A 22,658-nucleotide genomic window follows, 5' to 3' on the forward strand; every position below is an offset into this window, starting at 1 on the left:
TCTTAAGTTTGCTTGAGAGGCTCTGTAGACCTGGTCAGCTATACATGATCACTCATATCACTTGTCTACCCTGGTGCAGCCACAGGCTTTGCAGGTAGTAGGAGTTAGAAGTCCTTCTTGGGAAGGCAGAGCTTCAGATCTCTGCCCATGGCAGCAACCCTTGCCCACTGCTTTAGGAGCTGTCGTGATTGACTATGAAGAGAGTGTTATGCTTGGAACTAATGGTATTGGGGAGCTTATCTGGGGAGAAAGTTCTTTTCCATGTTTCATCTCAGTTTCAGATCTGTCCATAAGTCAACATGCTTCATAATAATCTCAAAAGCGTCACAAAGCTAAGGTAATTATTGTATAAATGTTAGGGACTTTTGAGCTCTTTTGTAAGCTAAGTATGGGTAGTGGACAAAAGCCAGTGGAGAAGAAAAATCCTTGAGAATTATTCTCTGCAAATACTGGCTTCCAGTCTCAGACAGCTGTGTCCTCATTACTGTTAACAGTGAAGAGCTATGCATGTTGGGCAACATTCCCCTTTGAGTGTATACATAGCAAGCCATCTATTTATTTATTTCTGTGGTGGTGATCATTGGAAAATGCCTATAATCCCAGCTCAAATAACTGGCTTTAACTCAGATTTGGCATTCACTGTTTTATAATGATTGAGCCATATTTGCTTGCAATGTTCCAAAAATTGCCGCCAGCCAACTGGGTTGCAAACCTTTCTGAATAAATGAAAACTGTGTGGAAATGGGAGGTTTACTTTGTTCCAATTAGTGTGTGATGTGGATGTCTACTGGCAATTCTCTTGCTCTCATTACTCTCAGTTCATGCCTCCCTGGAAAAAGAGGTGTTTTGTCTCAAAGGGCTTTCCCCTTTTCTCTCTCTCTTTTTCCCTTCTCTCTCTTTCCCCCTTTCTCTGTTTTGAACCCATTCAATTACCTTTAATGCATAAATTAAGACAGAAACTTCCAAGATTTGTGAAATCCTGAGATAAGAAGCCCTCAAAGCAGATGTGCTGAGCCTTTAGAGGTGAAGAGTTGAGTTTTGTTTACCCCCAAGAACAGCCAGTTTTTAGCAGGACGACAACAGGTTCTGGGTGGTTGTGAAATCCCCAGGCAGGACAAGATGTGAGGCTGAAGCTGCAGCGAAGATATATCTAATAAAAGTTAGCTAACACTTTCAGGAGTCCTGGCCCCACCTGTCCACCAATAAATCAACCAAGATAACAGCAAATCTTCCCCTGTACTGATCCTGGCGTAAAACAGACATGTTGATCTGGATGGTCTTGACTGAATTTGCACTCTCTAAAATTCAAGATTCACTTCACTGAAAAGCTGATAATAAAATCCTTCACTTCTGATTATTGCTTCTACTTCATTATGTCATCTTCCATCCAAAGATCTTACATCAAATGGATGCGTACATCAAATTGATGCTTACATCAAATTGATGCTAAATCTCAAAGTCTATGTGACAAGGAGACTATCACTTTCATTTTATTGGAGTCTTAGATAAATTAAAGGCTAGAACCAGTATCAGACACAAGCTCCTGTGCTTCAGGCAGTGTCAGAACCATTGCACGAGGCACTTTGGAGTTGACCTCTGGAAGTCATCTGGTCCAAGCCTCCACTCAAAGCATGAACAATTCAGTCAGGTTGCTCAAAGCCTTCTCCAGCTGAGTTTTGAATTTCTCCAAGGATGCAACCTTTACCCACAAAGTTTATGAGCTGCTGTTCCAGTGCTTGACCACCTTCACAGTGATAATGCTTCTTCCTATATCTAATACGGATCTCCTCTGTTGCAACTTTTGCCCATTCCTGTCCATGTGCACATCTGAGATGAAGCTGCCTTCATCTTCTCTACACACATGTTAGGTAACTGAAGACAGCAAGCAATATGATCCTCTCATCAGCCTTATCTTCAGGCAGAGCAAACACACTTCTCTCAGCCTCTCCTTCTGTGTTTTGTGCTCCCACCCCTTAAGCACCATGGTGATGCTTTGCTGAGTGCCCTTTATTGTGCCCATGTCCTTCTTGCACCAGGGATCCAGTATGGTTGGAAGAATGGGATGCCTGTGAAGGCAGCAGGATTCCATGGCACGCTGAACTTTATCCTGGAGGTAGCTAAGAGAAAATACTTTGGATGCTTGTATATACAAGTTAGTTGTAAACCTTATTATCAGTGTGGTTCATCACAGTGGCAATGCTTTGTGAATCTCTGCTTAATTTACTATGAACTGTTGAAGTGGGAGAACTATTTCATTGGATACTGTACAAACACAGCTACAACCAGGATTACCCTACTCACACATACAGATCTGGACATTTTTGTCCCCAAAGCTTCAAGGTAAGTCTACCTTCTTTGCACCACAGTTCAGAAATTGCCGAGTAGTGCTAAAGGCTGAACATGTGGCCAGTCATATTACCAATGTCACAGGCAGTCCCACCAGCTGTCACGGTACCCATAAAAGCTCAGAAAGACACATGTTCACATTGCGCATTCCCAAGCCAAATGGTTCAATTCCAAGTACCCTGGCCTGAAAAAACCCATGTTCTGTTTAGGTAATTATACATAAATAAATAATAAATAAACAAAAAAGGCAATGTTCTCAACCAGCAGGAACATTTAATATTTGTGGTTATTCCTGGAGCAAACTCCTGCTCTTACTCTCCAGAAGGCACATCCCAGTGAATTTTCCATCATGTGGGCCTGCTCTAGTGAAAAGTTGAATTACATTTTTTCCTTTATCATACTACTTTCCTTTATTAGCTCCTTGTTACCACAAAGTCTCTGGTCATACTCAGTCATGCAATAGAACAGGCACATGTTAGAAGGCACAATCTCTAGCACAGAAGCATGCCTAGCAAATCCTTCATTTGATTAGCATTATGCCATTTGTAGTCTTTCTAACCATCTCCAATCAAATGCTGCAGACAGTGCTTAATTCAGCATTTCATGTCCTTCCCCAGGTCAGAGGGAATGAACCACAGATGGATCCTGTATTTCTGAAATGGTTTCATGTCCAAGGCTTCTAGATGTCAGCTTGAAATTTGCGGGGAGCAGAGCATGATGGTATTTTGCATCTGGTGATGATATACATCCCTTATCAGCATCAGAATATACATGACCTTCTGGGCCATTAATGGATATATTGCAAATTGTTATCTGCTAATTATATTTAGAGGTATTCTCCAGTCCAGGTAGGACACACCTATGCCATATGTCTCTGGGCTCAAATCTACAGTCAAGTTTTCAATATTGTCTCAGTAATATAGGTCTAGTTAAACCTCTTGAAAATGTCAAGGATCAAAATTGTCATGTTGTAAACAAACAGACAAACAAACACAACAACAAATCACTGATTTCACTGAGAATTTTGTCTCAAAATGCAATGTACTACCTGAATAACAGTTTTATAAAACCATATCTTCAAATAACACTGATTTAGTGAAGAACTCCTCCTAAAGCTGGTAAGCTACAGTTTTTTGGGATGACTGCATTAAGCCAACTGATTGCTGTCAACACGCAGTTCTGGGCTATTACGTCACAAAATCAGCCTTGCTTTTAATTAAAATAATTCCAATCTGCTTCTGAATTAAAGCTCCAGATGTAGTGCTTAGTGATTTGCTGGCAACAAGTGTTGTGTATATTGCTGCAGTCTGCCTTTGAAATTTGTGAGCATGATCCAAGGCTGCTCCAGCCTATGCCTGGTTTGGATTTCACAGCGTGGTTCCGAGAGCAGGGAATTAGCAGCGTGCTGCAGCTTTGGGACCACATCTCCTCTCCTGGCCTGGCTCCTGTGCCAGCAGCAAGGAGTACCAGTCTGGCAAACTGAGTCTTCACTGCTCCAAGATTCCTCCTTCAGAAAGGGGCTGTTAGGCTGCCCGTGTAAGCTGCATCTCAGCTTTGCATTGCTCCACCATAGTGACAATAACTGTTATTTAATGGCTGGAGGCTCCTCCCCATGCTGTGACGTTTTCTCTGCAGCGTTAGGTGATGCAAACAGTTCTGTTTTGTGCTACACACTGGAAGCTGAAATGTATAAAAGGCCTCAAAAGTACAGCAGCTTAAAGACACCTGATAACATCTATCCCACCCTCAAATTATGCAAGACTCTTTCTTGCTAACAATTGTTCCAGGCAGTTTTAAAATGCTTCTGTTGATACATTTTGCACTATTCCTCCACTACAAACATACCTAGCGTATTCTTGTATAACCTAATACACTGCACCGTCATAAAGGGCTTTACTATGTTCAGTCTAATAGTAATTTTCCTTAAATTCAGCAAATTATACCTTATTCAGGAATAATCATTCTTCTGTACCACCCACCATACACAACTTCTGCTTCCCTCACTTTTACAGTTCCAACGGCTGTCATCTTACCCTAAGCTTTACAATATACTTAACTCTTTTAATCAAAGCCAGGCTCAATAATGCTCCCAATTTACTGTTGCTCTATATTGAGATTTCCTTAAACTTATCTACATTTGTCTGGCAGTAAAGTACTTACACTTAATGTGAGTAGGTTGGATCTGTTTCCAGCAGAACATACTGCAGGACTATTCCCTCTCTGTTCTGGAATAAGAAGTCTTAGCAACAGTGGCAGAAACTGCCCCATGCTACACTGCTCTTGACATCACTGCCTTTTACTGTTCATCTTCCATTAGATGGCCATGTGTTAGGTTATCTTTTCATCTACTGTTGGGTTTCCAGTCCCTTAATTTCCTGACCACAGCTGTAGCTTTTTTAAACTTTTGTGTATTACTGTTTGTACAATCTTCTCAACCTACAGATACGTTTGGCTTGTACCACAAAACCAGTTAATGTCTTTGATTCAAGCAGCAGTTTATGCTTCACCAGCTAATGCTTCATTTACTCAGGGGGATGGCTGAAAAACAAGAATTTTATTTCACACACACACAAAATAATTTATATATATATATATATATATATATATATATATATATATATATATATATATATGAACAAAGCAGACATTAAAATTATTTCTTTTTGTGGAAAAATAAACCCAAACCAAACAACACAGATAGTGTCAGACCAAGGAGTAGATCGTGGGTTCATTCAGACTCTGGAAGAAGGTCAGTGGGACCAAGGGACCTACCCAAGCTTTGGGGACCTGGCCCTTCATTGCAACTGTCCTGTCACCTACAATACTGCCCTGTCATCTAGACTGTCCTTCTCCTTACACTGCAGCAAAGCCTTACACCACAGGGCACCTGCAGTTGTGAGTTGTGGTTGAAAAGAACTAAAAGTCAAGAGGGTTTTGCTGATGTAAAAACTGAAGGTGGACTTCAGCACATCTTGTCATCCCCAATGGGCAGCATGTCCCAGCCAAGAGGCAGAATGCTGAAACTACTCCCTTGAACTGGGCTGGTGCTGTGTAACTCCCATTCGTTTTTTTGTAATTTTCTTTTCCTTGAAAAATTTGCTCATCTCATTGAAGTACTAAAATGAGAAGGCAGCCAATTCGCAGATGAAGGGGTCAGAGTATGTTAAGCTCCACGCGACATCAGGTAACTCTTCTGTTTCTGCATGGCAGCTCTGTCATGGGTCCGGTGTCTTAGGGACAAGACAAAGGAGCAATGCCAGAACACTACCTCTGCCTGTAGCGTCTGGCAAAACATACACTCCATCTGGCTGATTTATATTGGCAAAGGAGCCAATGCATATTTTCTATATATTTTGGCATAACATCTTGATTGTGACATGTAGCCATGGCCAATTTCAGGCTGGAACCAAGAAAAAAGAAACAAAGTTGACCCAAAAAATATAAGGGAGAGGCCAAGAAAAATGGTGACTTTGAAGTCATTGAGAATACTGCCATCTCTAGGCACTCTGGGTGCTGCAAATATATGCAAAAATTGACAGGGGCCTGAGCAGAGTGCTGGTGCTATGAAGGCCACTGAAAATAGATAAGCATTCCAGGTATGGAGACACACTCTGTCACATATTGGGCTCTGCACGTGGTGCCACAGGGAGGTAGAGAAGGCATCAGTCATGCAGTCAAAGTCCATGAAGGTCCAAGGAAAACTAGGCATGGACTGTCATCCACAGTCACAACAGACACCCATAGGAAAATGAGAGCAGAACAAGCCACAGAGCCAATGGACTGGGGAAGGGTACTCATGAAGTCTGTCACTACTCCAGCACTGTTAAGTGTCTTAATTTTCTTTTAAGGCCTGTAAATGTCTAGTTGGCGGGACTGCCTTGCATTGACAGCTATCCCAGAAAGGAAAGCTCAGAAAATCTGCTCCAGAGCAGACAGAGCTAATCGCTACATAGTGGCTTTAACTGATCTGGCACTGCTGAAATCCCTGGAAGTAAGACATAATAAAGGCAAGGCGGCCACAAAGCCCCATGTATCAAACCGCTGTTAGCAGTGAGACTAAGGAATCATTGAGAGATTAACAGCAGGGGTGAGAGCCCTGCCCTGGCCAGCACATGCTTGAGGATATGGCAGGCTGGGCACAATTACTGCTTCTCTGAAGTGAGTCAGATGTAACCTCCTGCCAACTAGCTCTTGGTGACAACTGAAGTCTATGTATTATCTGGCTCAGATCCCAGTGACCAATAACCCCAATTCAGAGACCAAGCTTAACTGAGGCCATTAAACCAACCAAAACCCAGAGTATCAGTTAAACCTCTTTCCCTTACATCTGCCTTCTCTCTACAGTCTACAAAGCACAAGGGAGATGGGATTCCTGGGTTCTTGCCACCTTTTATACCAAAGTATCATACAATTCCAAGAAAGAGGGAAAACTGAAACACATCATGAAACAGAGAGGTCACTGTCTAGAGAGATTTTAACCTTCCTGTTGTTGGGACTGTGGCCTGAACATCTAACAAGACAAGGACATTGTCCCTTCCGTGCTTATGCCCCTTCCCTGCACACAAATCAGTTATATTTTGTAACGTGTCACATTCTTATTCAGCTGTACCACTCCATATGCCACTGTGCCTCCCCCCTGGCTCTCAGCCTCAGTACAGAAGAAATCAGAAAACTTTTAATCACCCCTAATAAGCAGGTGAAGACACTTCCACAGACAGAATCAGTTTAGCTTGAGCTAAAGTTGAAATCAAATTCAAACACTCCTGGTGGCACAATTTTTAATCATAAGGTGATCTGCTGACCAGCTGTTTATTCTTCCCTCACAATGTCTAGGAAAAAGTTATCAGGGTATCAGGAGTCTGTCAGAAGGAAAATATGGTATCAAACTCCCTGACCATAAGCTACTTATGGTCAGTGGCTTAGGCTCAAGAGAAATTCACTGCAAGAACTCTTGCTCTAAGATCCTAAATCTTCACCAAAGTCAATGGAAACCACAATCAGAGGTCTGAGAGTTTTTGGTCTCCAGTTGACTATCCAGCTAGATATCCAGTATGACTGTAATTCAGTCAAGTTCAGTTGTGGATATACTGTAGCTTTATTTTATTTTCCCTTCTCACACCATCACACATGAATACAGTTGGTCAGTGATGCTTTAAAGGCGCTGACATGCAGAATGATGGAGTTGCATTTACTGTCACACTTTGCCATACCCGGGAGCCTGCTATTTTTTGTTCTAGTACACAGAGATGCCAGTTTTCTTAATAACATGCCAGCCTTTCTGGCTTGCATGTTGTATTTCTTGGTTCAATTTTACTCATTTCTTTGTGAGTAGTAGAAGCTTCACAAATAAACGAAGCAATCGCCTGTGCTTTAACCACCAGACTGTACTCCTTCCACACGACACTTAGCAAGGAATGAAAGAAGGAATGATCCAAGCCACAGAAGGCTCAATTTACCCTGCTACAGACCTATACATACAGCAGCCTTTTCTATCAAGCAAACTCCTCCACCACAAATTGATTCATTTCACTGAAAAGTAGCATTTCCACTCTCATTCTCCCTGGTAAATTCTGCTGCCGGAGGATACATTTCTTGACGGTCAAATTTCCGTAGGAATGACCCTATTGGATGGACCACACTGTAGGAACCAGCTGAATCTTGCCTTTCCTCAGCCCCGGCCCGTCCTCCGTGCTGGTGCAATGATTTCCTGAGGGAGGAAGGAGCTCTGAGTGTTTTCAGATGTACCTTTTCACCCATTAATATTTTACGGTCAGCCTGTGATTACCTTTATGAAGATTGTTTGGGTTGTGAATAGATCAGGCCATCAGATCAGAAGCACTGAAGCTGGGCCCAGAAGAATTCTAGTTACGTTTGTCTGGAGTGGTACAACGTGGGTTTGTCCAATGGGACAGGGCTACATCAAGTATGTCTATAATCTCTGGTGTTAGTGATCTTTCTTCCATTAGTCCCCTCGAATATGGTCTTCTGACTTAATGTACATAGTTTGTATTTCCCATGTCTGTATTTTACCTGTTTTGTCTAGTCTCATTACATTAGACAACCAAGGGTTAACCATCTTAAATTGTACTAAAACATGAAGAGAGCACAGCATGAGACATGAGCTGGACTTTATGCTGCTTGTGGGTCCCTTTCAACTCAGGATGTTCTATGAAGTAGGTGGTGATTGAAAAATCCAGGATCAAATAACCACTGAAAGCTTTTTTAGCACAAGTATTCTTGAAGTAAATGGGAGGTACTGATAAAGTTTTGGGACTTCTCCTCTCCTCTGATCTGTGCAGAAACATAGACAAAATTGCCCAGTGATTTCCAGCCAGTTTAGTGTACTAGGAAAGTAAGTTCATTCCACGTCTCACTTTGAGCTTCACTGTTGTAGAATATTTAAACTAGGCCTTTTTCCTCCTGTTTACATATTTTTACATGCTACTTGTCAGGGAGTTATCTCATCACTTATTATCTACTTGTGAAATTATCCTTGGTACAATCCTGAAAATGAATTATTTTTTCAGTTTGCACAGAATGACCTGAAACCCCCAAAAGCCCAGCGCGTTTATCTTTGGCAAAGTCAGGAACTGAATGCAAAATCCTCCAACCCAAGCCTCAGCCACCAATTATAGGTTCTTCTTGAGGTGCTTCAGAGGCAACTTTTCTGTTGCTAAGGCATCATGAGATACAAATTTATATTTCCCAATATAAAACCTGGCAGAAAAACCTTCTTATAAATAAAGGCTACACATCCTGGTCCTTAATTTAATCAGGAATTGTCATCAATTATGTATCTTTTTAGGAGCCTACCCTCAAGCTCTTGCACAACCTATTCTCATGCAATTTTTTTTTTTTTTAACCCCCTAGTTAATTGGGACATTATAGCAGTGCTGCCCTAACAGGGACCATGAATAGCTTTCAGGAACTGGCCCTCTGGAGTAGCAAAAGAGGATGACGAGGAAAAGGGAAAGACACAGAGCTGAACCAAATAGGGTTAAAAAAGGAACTGGAAGCAGTGGATTTGTTTTGTTTTTCCTTTACACAACACCTTCCAGGACATAATCTCCTTGCTGCCTTTCCTTCCTTTTCTTCCCCCTGTTTCTATATGCCCAAAGAGGCCACTAGAAAAGGCACTATTAGGAGACAGCCTGGTTTAGTGGCTAAGCTATTGAATAAGGAATTCTGGGCTCTATCCCCAGTACAGCCATGGGCAAAACATGGACACCTCCTTCCAGTTCCCTGTGTCTTCATTTCCCTCCCCTCTCCCCAGACATGCGTATCTGGTTCCTTTATTTTGCTTGAAAACTCATCTAGGCGTAGGCTTGTCTTAATGAGATTGTGCACAGGGCAGGTCAGTATGGTTGCAGGCTTGGATGTGGGTTTTAGGTATGCTTGCAATATAAATGATAATGATCTAAAACCCATCTGTGCAAAGGTAATGCTCTGAAGGAAGGAGTTTCACTCAACAAATGTAGGACTGGGGACCTGTAGGTGGGGAATGTGGGAGGACCTGGCAGTCTTTGAGAAATGAGGTGAAGCAATGACCATGCCACAGATGAGACCTTGAAGAATAATTCTCTCTTATGCTTGAAAAGAGCAGCTTTCCATTTCCCTCTGTTTTTGTGCTTCTTCCTTTTAGCTTTTGTTTAAAAAATAAAGATGATGCCTTTTTTTATTGTTATTATAAGTGCATTGGGTTTACATGGCAAGGTTTTGGTAGCAGGAAGGCTGCAGGGGTGGCTTCTGTGAGAAGCTGCTAGAAGCTTCCCCCATGTCCAATAGAGCCAGTGCCAGCCGGCTCCAAGATGGACCCACTGCTGGCTAAGGCTGAGCCCATCAGTGGTGCTGATCATGCTTCTGTGATAGCATATTTAAGAAGGGGGAAAATACTGTGAAAACAGCAGCAGAGAGAGGAGTGGTATGTGAGAGAAACAACTTTGCAGACACCAAGGTCAGTGAAGAAAGAAGAGCAGGAGGTGCTCCAGGTGCCAGAGCAGAGTCCGCTGCAGCCCGTGGTGCAGCCCATGGTGAGGCCGGCTGTGACCCTGCAGCCCATGGAGGTCCAAGGTGGAGCACAGATCCACCTGCAGCCCAAGGAGGACCCTGTGCCAGAGCAGGTGGATACCCGAAGGAATCTGTAACCCTGTGGGAAGCACACACTGGAGCAGGCTCCTGGCAGGACCTGTGTCCCCATGGAAAGGAGCCCAGGCTGAAGCAGGTTGGCTGGCAGGACTTGTGACCCCACGGGGACCCAGGCTGCAGCAGTCTGTTCCTGAAGGACTGCATCTCGTGGGAGGCACCTGCGCTGGAGCAGTTAATGAAGAACTGCAGCACATGGGAAGGACCCACATAGGAGAAGTTCATGGAGGACTGTTCCCTGTGTGAGGGACCCACACTGGAGCAGGGGAAGTGTGAGAAGTCCTCCCCATGAGGAGGAAGGAGTGGCAGAGACAACGTGTGGTGAACTGACCACAACCCCCATTCCCCATCCCCCTGTACTGCTGTGGGGAAGGATGTAGAGAAATCAGGAGTGAAGCTGAGCCTGGGAAGAAGACAGGGTAGGGGGCAAGGTTGTGTAAGATTTGATGTTATTTCTCATTACCTGACTCTGACTTAATTGGCAATAAATTAAGCTAATTTTCCCAGGTCAGCTCTGGTTTGGCCATGACAGTAGTTGGTTAGTGATCTCTTCCTGTCCTTATCTTGACCCACAAACCCTTCATTATATTTTCTCTCCTCTGTGCAGCTGAGGAGGGGAGTGAGAGAGCGGCTTTATTGGGCACCTGGTGTCCAGCCAGAGTCAACCCAAAACATTTATTAACTTTTCTGGTCTCCTCCCTTCTTTCTGTCTCTAGGGCATGCTCATTTTGCATTATACTTATACCTTTCCTAAAATCTATTTCTCTGACCTTGCCATCTGATCCCTCCATTCAATCCTCTTAAATTCCTCCCCACCCCCATTGTCTCCTCACATTGTACATATGCACTAATGGGAGAGAAAGTAAAAATAAGAGCCTACCCATTACAGTTCTCTCCACAATGCCCAGAAGGATCTGTGTTCAAGGCATGTTTTAAAGATCATTGTAAATCAGGAAACAGCAAGGTGGAGTGAAGGGAAATTGGAAAGCACTCTCAGCTTACGAATGTATAATGCAAGAACGTGGGCCCTCACTCCAGCTTAGTCTTGCCAACAGTTACTAGACCAAGTTTCTTGAACAAAAAGTCATTATTATGACTAACCATTCTGTATTTATGGAGAAGTAGCATTAGAAGACAAACAGCTCAAGCAGCGCTCTTGCACTAAATGTTCTTTGCTTTTTCCTGTATGTGGTCTTTTATTCCAACATTAATTGTGGTTATAAATCATTTCCAACCTGCTTTGGAATGAGTTTACACAGACTTCATGCTGTTGAAAACACGATACATTTATATATACAAGACAGAAAGCATTCAGCAACTCCAGGGGTAAAAATACAATGTATCACAGGAATCAAACCCATAAAGGATTTAAAAAGTAATTACTGTTAAAATATTTCTCTGCCTGTTGACACAAATGGCGACAGCTACTTCTGCACCACAGAGAGGACACTGGAGTGGGCAAAGCAGTCACTGACAGTAGTCTTTGAGAGGCACTTGTGCCAGGAAAGGTTTTGTTTTCACAAAGGATAAGATCTGGAGATAAAAGTGTCCTGTTAAGACTGAGTGGTGAACAGGATGGGGAAGGAACATGGACAGGCAACCCCTGTCTATGACCATCCAGGCCAGGAAAGAAAAAAAGCTTTACAGGGAGAAGAATGGCTTAAGTTTCCTTTTTTTTTTTTCTTTGTTGGAATATATCAGCCCCATGAGGGGGAACGTTCTTTGAACCAGATGGGGGTGCACATTTCCCTGAGAGCCAAGGAACGCAGAGCCTTGGCAAGCAGGGCAGGTGCCAGGCTGGGACAGAGTGACCCTCTCACTGCCTTCCTACATTTCTGTCAGCCCTAGCAAATGGGGAGGGGGGGGGGGCAGTGGTGGTAAAAAAAAAATTAAAAAAAAAAAAAAAAGGAGAAAAGAAAAAAAGAGCTTGTTAAATCTTATACAGCTTTCAGATCAAATTTTTATCCTGTTTCACTTTGGAAGTCTCTTGAACATTCTCAGTGCTTCAAACCTGAGGCTGCAGATCTCCCAGGGAAGGTTCCTGTGTTTAATAAGCTGTTTTGCCTGGAATTCAAAAAGTAAAGATTTCTGTTGGCCTAGCAATAGAAAATGTGGCCCAGACCTGTAACCCCATATCTGACCAGACAGAAATGTCTACTCTTTTAAAAACTGGAAATTTCTCAGAAACATTGGCATCAGAATAGCTCTGGTTCCCCTGCAGTCAATAGCAAAAAGCCTCATCATCTTTAATGGAAATACCTGTGAGTAATTTTATTCGAAAAGGTGCTGGAAGGTGGTGCCAGAACATCAACATAACAAACCTGTAAGTTATTTAGTGGCTCAGCTACTGGGCAACATAGCTTCCAGTTTACTCTTTTCAACCATTCCACACAAAATTAACCCATGTAGTGCTTCGTAACCTAAGAGCATGCTGAATGCTGACAAGCAGGGAAGCACAGAGCAACTGAAATACCATTAACAGGAGCAATGTTTATATTTAGCTTATTATAGGATGAGGCCATGATTCATGTGATTCAGACTTTCTTGAATGACTGGGGGAAAATTTTGGACACTCCTGAGGACCTATCAAGGTTTCCTGATGTCTTGTCTCCAAGGACTTCAAACACGAAACTGCGCATCACCCTGTTAACTGCACTAGAAGTCCTGGAAACAGGGGATCAGGCCTTTCTACCACCACTGCAGTGAGACATGCACTTGTACTGCTTCCCTTGGTGTCCACACTTCGCATTCTAGGGCACAAAAATCCAAAAATAAATACTGCATCAAGATAGTTAATGTCTCCAGAGGATTTCACTAAAAGAAAAATGAAACCTAACCCCAGCAAAGACCCCTTCACTCTGACAGGCTTTGTTTTCTTTAAGTTTTGTTTTTCTTCCTTTAACACATACGATCCTTTAACAAATATGATCCATCATCTGCCTAAATTCAAACCTGATGTCGACTCCCAAAAACTGCTCCCAGCTAACTGTGGTACTCCAACGGCAGTGTGTCTTTTCCCATATATTCTTGTTAATGTCTCTGTTCACCAAACTTTCCCTCACAATTAAATTCCCCCATTTGAAAGTTAAAGTGATAGAAGAGAACAGCCCTGACTGAACAAAGCATTAATCCTCACAATTCTGGCAGCATGGATAGGAACTTATATGCCCTTTGGAGGCTGGAAGGTCCACTGCAAACATTTTCAAAATCTATCTGTTCCTGTTAAGTTTATTTCTCCATTTCAGCAGGCCAGACACAGTAAAATATGGGGGCTTCATTTCCCCTTTGATTTCAGCACTTCTTTTCCATTAACTGTCCCATTTCCTGAGTCACCTACATCGAAGTCAGCAAAATGAAAACACCCCTGGAAATCTACAAATGAGTAGATAAAATAACTGAGGTTGGTCAGTTTTCTAAGATGAGGACTAGTTGCAATTTTCGAAGGATTGGATAGCATATGTGCTTATTTTTACAGCAAACTCATCAGTTATCCCAGGATTTCAAAACTCCTCATTAAAAAAAAAAAAAAAAAAAGTTTTTTAAAAATTTTCCAGTAGGTATTACTACAAGTGGTGGTTAGAAAAGACATTTTTCCCACCTTGGAACATAACAAAGTGAATGATTCAAATACAGAAAAATGTGTCCCAAAGTAGCTGAATTTAAATCTAGACTCACAGTTCCCATGAAGCATCCTGGTTTCCTCACTAGAGAAGCAAACAAAGTACATCATCTGAAACCAAGTCCTGCCAGAAATTTCAGACAATAGGGCAGAATCAGCCCAAAAAACAAGTCAGTTTTAGCTCTTGTGTTGCTCTGCAGGAGCATTCAAAAAGAAATGTTCTGAGTTAAATGCAGTTCCTTAGTGTAAAGACAGGCAAAATTCTCTATTGAAAGCTCACATCTTCTGTGGTTTGGGCTCTTTCCCTTGTCAAAGACCAATCCTAGTTCAAAAAAGATTTTGGTAAAAGCCTTCTATTAGCTACATATAATGACAGATTTAAAATCACTTCATCATTAGGACAACTGAAATACAGAAATAAGTAGTGGTTATGGATTAACTTCATGGTAGACCTGTGGGCTACATCTTCAGCTTTTACCCTGAGCAGCCACCAATCATCAGTTTGATCCTGATCTCTTAATTCCAAGTTTGGCATCAAAATGCACATTTTGGCCAGTGGAATTTAATTTGGTTCAGAAATGTTCTCTCCATTCCTTCATAGCATGACATTATCAAGAGTAAGCAAACCAAAGGGATATAATCTAAATGTCCCTTAAATTTGAGTAACACAGAAGCAGCTTATATCCAATTTAAAACACACTATAAAATGAAGTGGATCAGAATTCAGCAAAGTATGCAAAAGCAGAAAAACTATCAACATAAATTTTTCTATGATCGTTTCTTGTATTGGAGACTGGGGAATATCAGGGTCCTAAGAAGTCAGCACTACTGGGGCAGTGATTCTTTACCTATGTGTTTGCGCAGTGCCTCGAACAAGGGAGTTCCAGTCTCAGCTGACGTCTATAGTCATTAACGCAATGGTAGTGCTAACAGTTGTGTACCACCCTCTAGATAAGCAGCTATGTGCTCCGAAGGGCTCACAGTCTAAGTGAAGAACACAAAGCATGGGAGGAAACAACTCTTATTTATACCATTTACAGGAGGAAGACCAAGGTCCAGAAATCTGAATGAGGTCACATACTGCCAAGAACTGAATCAGAGTTTCCTCAGTCCCCATCTCATGCTTCAAATGGAAGGCCATCTGTCTTCTCTCTCGAGGACAGAGTCATAAGCATAAAAGGCATACCTTTGATGCACTGATAAGTCACCTGCCATCAGATGGTTGTTAATCTCATTAAAACATTACTTATCTCATAAAAGTGGATTTCCTGATTAAATAATATGACTAAATCATATCTTAGCTTGACTATATGAAATGTAGAGCTCACAGCCTTTTAAAAAGTAACTGAACTTCAAAAGACTGGGCTTGAATTATACAATAACTAAAGGATAATTGCAAGACAATTGTTTCTGCAATGTTGGACAAGCTTTATGATAAATAAAAATATAGAACAAATATTTCTACTGCTTACCAGCACACTGATTGTTTTCATCCAACTGGTAACCAAATCGACAGATCAGAGGTCTTGTAACAGTCGGGTAGTTAGGAACAGGGCCTGGTGCTGGGACCGGTGGATAAATATTTGAGTAAGGATTCAGGTACGGTGACCGATACACTGGGTTTGTTCGGGGTACACATAAATAGCCACCATTCTGGTTGACACACACCATATCTCCTCTGCAGGCCTCAGGAATAGTCCGACATTCATCAATATCTGCAAGGAAATTGCAAAAGTTATGTAAGTTAAATGAGTGATTGCTTCGTAATGGGATCTATCAAAAAATAGTTAACATATTTTTCTCAAGACTTAGCTAAAAATTTGATATTTTCTTTGAAAGGAAAAGCTAATCCTTCCTTGTAGAGCCTCACTTTGAAGTTAGATCATAATAAAACAGGAAATATTGTATATATTCAACATATCCTGTGTTCTACTTGTTTTACTTCACTATTAGAGGGTAGAGGGAGGAGGGAAAGCCTACTTTGCTATTCTATAAATGTTCAGTTTAAACACTGATTTATATATGGCTACAGCATGCTACATCCTATTCCTGCTAGAGGGTCTGTCCAAACCACAACATGCAGATCAGGATTTCAAACACTGGTGGTTTGGTTTGCCCAGCTGTGAAACTTGGATCCTGATTTGGAACTCCCAAGCTCCCTCCCACAGAAAAAGTTTGGGATATTCAGATCTGGGGATGTGGTTCAGGCCTCTTTCTTGCTCTGATTGAGATAATTGCTGAATTAAATTTAGAAAGATACAGATGGTTTACCCAAACTGAGCATTCGTATGGTTCTCAGAACACAAAAGCAATAGGTTGCTCTGACAGGGCAAGCAATCTGTGGCTGGTTTTTCCCTTGCCATTTCTGTGTCTTTAATGCCTGCAGGAGCTGCTGCCCTGAAGACTGAATGCTGTTGATAAAAGGATGCTATAGGGCAAAGTGTGTGTTTCCCTGTATTGCCTCAATGATTCACTTGGAGTACCGAGGCTGAGCAGCGGCAGACGTTATCTGACCCTCCAGGTGGAGGCTGCCAATAAAGACAGTAAATAGTCTGGAGGAGAAAGAGAAGGAAGATAAACACCCTTGTCACTTGGCAGCTAGACTGAGCTCCTAAACTCATCTCAATGCATCACAGCTATTTGAGAAGCACTGACAGCCAATTAGTATCTCTACAACATCAAAGATTGGTAGACACTTGTGCTATGTAAATACACACATATATATATACATATACACAAACACACATATTTGTCACACATCAAGAATTTTTTGACTAAAACATACTAACAGCAGCATAATGTTAACTCAATAAAGTCAGGATTTCTGAACCCCAGTGTATTGAGTTAATTGAAGTCCTACCTATGCATTGCCCAGAGGCACGGTCCAGGTCAAATCCATTAGTGCATTGTTGCTAAAATGAGAAAACAAAGGACACTCAGTGACTGTGAAAGAACAGGGTTGCAGAGTCAAACGCTCATCTGGATTATTTATTTTATCACAGTTGTTCAGCACTCTACAGTACACCAAAATAAAGTCCCTACCCCAAAGGACAGTCAGCAAGGCCTAAACCTGAGGCCTCAGTCCATTTAACAGCCCCTTCCCTCAGCAGGTTGTTCCATCAAGTGGTGACAGTGTCAGGCTGTTTGTCTCCCTGGGGTAACCAACTCATGATGAGCAATGGGCTCCACACCAGTTGTAACACAGAAGTCACATTTTTTCTGGTTTGGGGTCTGTTTTATGCCAGAACAAGGGAGTTCATTTAAAAGGTACCAAGTAGCTTCTCTGACAGGCTCCACATATAGACCATTCAGTACACACATGTTGGCATGTTAGTCGTCTGACTGAACTGAAACCACAGCTGAAACATAACAAGCTTAATAAAAAAGTAAGGCTTTTACACCAAACCTTTTGATTTTTACAGGATAATTTTTTACATGACACATTATCAGCGCTGCAACCTTGAGCCTCCAGCACCTCATAAGTGATCCTCAGCATTTCTAAACTAGTGAGAGTCCTGGTGATGAATGGGTCAAAGTTCATAAAGTGATTCCATGCTCTCCCTGGTTTTTGACTGGGCCTCCAGTTATTTAGAAATAGGCCAAGTGGCTGGCACAGGCACAACGTCCTGCCAGTAAATGGGTTATACTATGGAATGTAAGCAAGAGATATCCAGAAAACAGGAACCACTGAAGTGATCAGAAGGCAGAGGGATGGAGTGTGTTCAAGATTCTTCCCTTTTTGTAGTTGTTAAATGATAAAGACACTTATTTTTGGACTTTATGGAAGGAATCACTGGACGAGTGAAGTACTTGGTTCATGTTTGGAAAAGCACTAACTTCTAGGTGGGAGACAAGGGGTGAGATGGATGTCAGTGGAAGCAGGCCATTGCATCAAGTGAAACACATGGCACTATTCAGACTGCACCTGCCACTTGCACATGTGAATACACAAAACCACTCTAGAAGTGTCAAACAACTACAAAGGAATTTTGCCTTCATTTATTTTGGCATTCTGAGATGTTTTGATATCATGTTGTGGAAAGCCAAGATATTCTGATGGGAGAATGTATAATCAGCCTCATGTTTTAAAGAATGTATGCAGTCTATCTTTTGTCCCGCTTTCTGTGCTATGGTGTATACAGTACACTTAGGTTAGCAGGAAAAGTTAAGATAGTTTTAAACAAAATTATTTTCTTTTGGACAGTAAACAATGATTCAGAAGCACTGAAACTACTGTAGGACAAGCTTCAACAACTCTATAGCGCTTTATTCTAGAAAAGATTCCAATATTGTAGAAATGACCAGTTTCAACATCTTCAGAAAGAATTTATTGCTGTCATTTTGCTTTCAGGTTGCTTTTGGTTTAGATTTCAAAAATCACTTTACAGTACAAGATGTTTTTATAAAAATCACAATGGAAACAATATTTTTTAAATTATAAAAATAAACCCTAAAAGAGATATCAAAAATTCTCCAGGAGCATGAAAAGCATTTCCCATACAGATCCAATGTTCACAAAAATATCAATAAGCATGCCATGTGTAGGAAATTTTCAATATAATAGAAAAAAACCAACCACATTTCGGAGACTATTGGCAAAGGTATTTAGAAACACAGCTCTGGACACTGAGTATATCTGGATTATCAACTAGGAATCTGAACTTAATATGCCTTTGGGAACTGTTTTTCCTAATTTAATGTCCACTTGGAGCCCAAGAACACAAAGAACTAATGCTTCTGCTATTTCAATAACTGGACTGCTTTAATTCCATCCACCCTCAAGAGTCCTGCTTCTTGAACAAAAATGGCTTCAGGCATAAATTAAAACAAAAACTAGGATACAGTCATGCAGTCTAAAATTAAACAGTCTTATCACAAGTTCCTGCTATAGACAGAAAATGCCTATTTATATGAATAAATTTTCCAAGCGTGGAAGTTCCCCACCACAGAACTGAGCTGCCCCATCTCTCATGGGGTGGCTTTTCTTATTTCCTTTTCCAGAAATGTTCATTCAGAGGCAGCATCAGGTTTTCAGCGAGGTCCAGGTTTCAACAGGGATGTTTTGCTGAGCTAGCAAGGATGAGTCAATGAGCTCAGTCCATGTCCAGCTCCAGAATCCTGCTGGCTCCCATTTCTCCCCTCTAAACCCTTAGACCACACCGCTTCCTCTTCATGTAAACCCCAGACCACAGAGCTTCCTCTGCACCTGCTAGCCAGTCACGTCTCATGTCATATAGCGCTTCGGTACAAACCAGTACAGAGATCTCTGTGTGCACCTCTCACCTGTGCTCTTCCAGGGCTTGAAAGGCAGATGGCCAGTGTGAAAGCAGTCAGTATCCTGCAATGTGCATAGAAAATAAGCTGAAAACCTTCTGATATCTAGGCTCATTATATAGAATTAAATACACATGAACAAGTTAGTTTCTAGTGGCACTTCAGTGTATCCCACAGAGTTTTGCTAACATGAGTTTGGCCTCTGGAGAAGGAGCAGTACAACTGTGGGTCAGATTTGTATCTCAGAGTCACTAATTTTACTATGGTTGTACGCAACTGGGATCAGAATCAGACTGCACGTCTATTTCCTAACCTATTTTTTATGACAACCGACACAGCAGCTGTTTAATGAACAAGTATGCAATATTCAATAAAGAATTTTGCCCCTCTCTGACACCTTTCTTTTGAGAATACAGAAGTTTTTCTTGCACATTGTGCACATTTTACAGATGGGTAAACCAGAGCATAGGCCCTGCCTAAGCTCCCAGTGCGACGCATTGGCAGGGCTGCAGACATGTCATGCAGGAGGTCCTGAATCCAAGCCAGTTGCTCTAACTGCTAAACCGCATTTCATCCCCGGGAGACTGCATTTGAGATTAATCCATTTTATCAGGGCCAGATTCTGTTCCTTTACTCAACCTTGAGTAATAAGTTGCTCAGCAAGTACAAACACTGTGCCAGGTCATCAGCTACTAGAAGTTGCTATCTTCAGTGGAGCCTTCCCCAGTTGTATCATATTCATGTCTAAAGGGATCTACTGGGTCTCTTCACTGCCACTGAAAGAATGGAATCCCTGGCAAACAGAGCTCTATGGCTGTATTTGGAGCTCCTTACCTGGAGCATAAAAATTCTGGTCAACTAAGCTCCCGCCTCCAAGTATTGACTAGCAGATAGAAAACAAGAAAAGGACAGTAAGGTTGTTGGGTTTTTTTTTCTACGTACTATGGATTTCAGTGCTTTGCCACTGCCTTATATAAAATTTCTTCTCAATACAATTAGACCCACATCTTGCTTATTTTGGATTCTAGTTCTGAATGGCAACTGTATATAATACATTCCCACAAAACCAGTACAGGAAGCAAGGGATATTTTAGGTAGCCTTAGTTCTGCTACCCAAGCAAGCTGCCAACTTTCTGTCTTAGAGCCCTCTCTGATTTCCAGTGCAAACTGAGCTGCTGAACGAGACCTACAAATGCATCAGACAAAACCACATACAAACAGTACATTTGAACAAATTGCTTTTAAATGAGGAGACAGGCACAAGCTCTGAAAGTAAAAATAAACCCTAAAATGGTTCATAGTGCTTCAGAGGCAGATCGTGCATGTTGGCAGCTTTTGAGTGACAAGGAAAGGCAAATTCTGCACAGGGTATTCCTTAGAGCTGGATGAAAACATTCAAAGTACAATGTTATCCATTTAGGCTTTCACTTCATTTATTCATTCCTCAAATCTTTTTGAAGAGATTTTTAAGGCGTGCACTAGTATAAATACTGCATACTCACTTTGCATAGAGCAAGAACAGCGCTAGAAGGAAATACAACAGGTTATAGCTGAACATTAACATACCCAGCAACTGGGCTACGCTCTGCATTACTGCAGAGCAGTGCATGCTAGCAAAATCCCCTATAAAACTGGTCAGATAAAACTCATATGTTTCTAGACAGTCTTTAGTTTCTGTTGTTAGGAGATGATCTATTCTTTCCTCTTGGTGGGGGGGTGACCTTACTGCCTCAGATGTGTTCTGCCTGCAACCACCACCGCAATTTGCTCGGTGCTTTAGATCTCAAATCCCCTCACGAATTATCAGCAGACAAGCAGCACAACTTATCAACACTATATTCAGCTGGTCACAGTAGCTTACCCAGCAGGCAATATATTTTAAACTAGTAATTAACTTCTGCAATAGTGACTAATTAGTTCAAATCAGTCACTGTAGCCAGTGAGATCGTTTGCTGCTGCAATTCAGCACTCCCGTGGATGCCGCGGCTGCTAAAACGCAGCGTATAAGCACAGATCAAGAAGGAACTCGTCAGAGGCAGCACAGCTTTAATAACAGACAGATCATCTTTCTCCACCTCTGACCACTGAGATCCCGTCTCTTTGCAAATGGCTTTAGCAAGTGGATTGGCATACCGAATCCCTGCCACAGAGTTTTTCCACAAGTAGCTTTCCCTTCAGTAAGTAAAGAAGTTTCATGCATACCACTTACCTTTTTAATCCTTGCATGTCCAAAACCGTTGGGGAAAGGTGGAAGAAAAACAGAGTCTGTGCTGATGAATAACTAGAAAGTTTTTCCAAACATTACCCTCTGCTAGCACTTCAGTTCCTCTGTCATTTATAGTCCCAAGAATGAAATAGCAAGTAATGGAGAAGATCGGGAGCCGTCTGTACCTCCTCAGACACTGGAGAGAATACAGAGAAAGCACCTGGTTTTGCTTAGTTCTCTTCTGTAATTCAGCATTAAACCAATTGGAGGAGGAATGTTAAAAATGAACACTTCATTTTCTAAGTATGTTAAACAATGCAAATGGGGGCCTCAGCCTGGGACAGCTGGTTTAGATTACGAAGCTCACCAACTGGCTAGACTCCTCACAACAACCTCGAGGAGCCTGCCAGGATAAAACACTAACAGCTTGAAGGAAAGCCTCTCCCGCTGCAAACTTCACAGTTAAATGTGCCTCGGAGCAGAGAGCACCGTTATTGGACAGAAACCCTTATCAAGGGACTGGAGAAGGGAAGGGATTGTTTTCCTTGCTCTGAGAACAAAAAAAAAAAAAAAAAAAAAAAGTCAGGCTTTTTGGAGGCCCTCTAGCCGGTGTCTCGCATGATGAATATGCAACACTCGCTGCTTCGTGCCAATGGCATACTGATGAAAAGTCTGACCCTCTGGGAGGTGAATAACTTGAATTCATGACGATCACAGCTACAGGAACTATATTGCTTGGGGATTATTTGAAAACAGGAATAAACAAATTAAACGTTCAAAGGAAAACAAATGACTTGTCTACAAACACTGGCCCTTTTTAAACTGACCCCACACTTAAGGGAGTGGTTTGTGAAATGAAATATTTCTCAGGAAATATATATATTACAGATCTCCAGTTATGATTGAGGAGGAAGGAAATAAAGTACTTTTTCAGGTGTTTTGCAGTTTTGCCACAGGCAGAGCTTCAGTAGGTCAAGCAGAACATTTATGAGATGTGAGAGGTGGGCAATCAGATGCTGTGAAGATTATGCTAGATCCAAAGAGGAACACTGAAATGAAGCACAGACATAG

At 41.8% G+C, this 22,658-nt stretch overlaps 1 protein-coding gene across 1 annotated transcript in view; it reads right to left on the reverse strand.

The window, feature by feature from the left end:
- Nucleotides 1-22,098, reverse strand: part of FBLN5 (fibulin 5) — a 52,703-nt gene extending 30,605 nt beyond the window's left edge. The window contains exons 1-4 of the mRNA XM_065838559.2: nucleotides 21,591-22,098; nucleotides 19,391-19,445; nucleotides 16,968-17,019; nucleotides 15,580-15,822 (exon numbers count right to left, since the gene is read on the reverse strand). Of these exons, the coding sequence (XP_065694631.1) occupies nucleotides 15,580-15,822; nucleotides 16,968-17,019; nucleotides 19,391-19,445; nucleotides 21,591-21,607 (367 nt within the window). The 5' untranslated portion in view covers nucleotides 21,608-22,098. The remainder of the gene's footprint in view (nucleotides 1-15,579; nucleotides 15,823-16,967; nucleotides 17,020-19,390; nucleotides 19,446-21,590) is intronic.
- Nucleotides 22,099-22,658: the final 560 nt, after the last annotated feature.

The sequence above is a fragment of the Patagioenas fasciata genome, chromosome 5, assembly GCF_037038585.1.
Source record: "Patagioenas fasciata isolate bPatFas1 chromosome 5, bPatFas1.hap1, whole genome shotgun sequence".
Classification (NCBI taxonomy): domain Eukaryota; kingdom Metazoa; phylum Chordata; class Aves; order Columbiformes; family Columbidae; genus Patagioenas; species Patagioenas fasciata.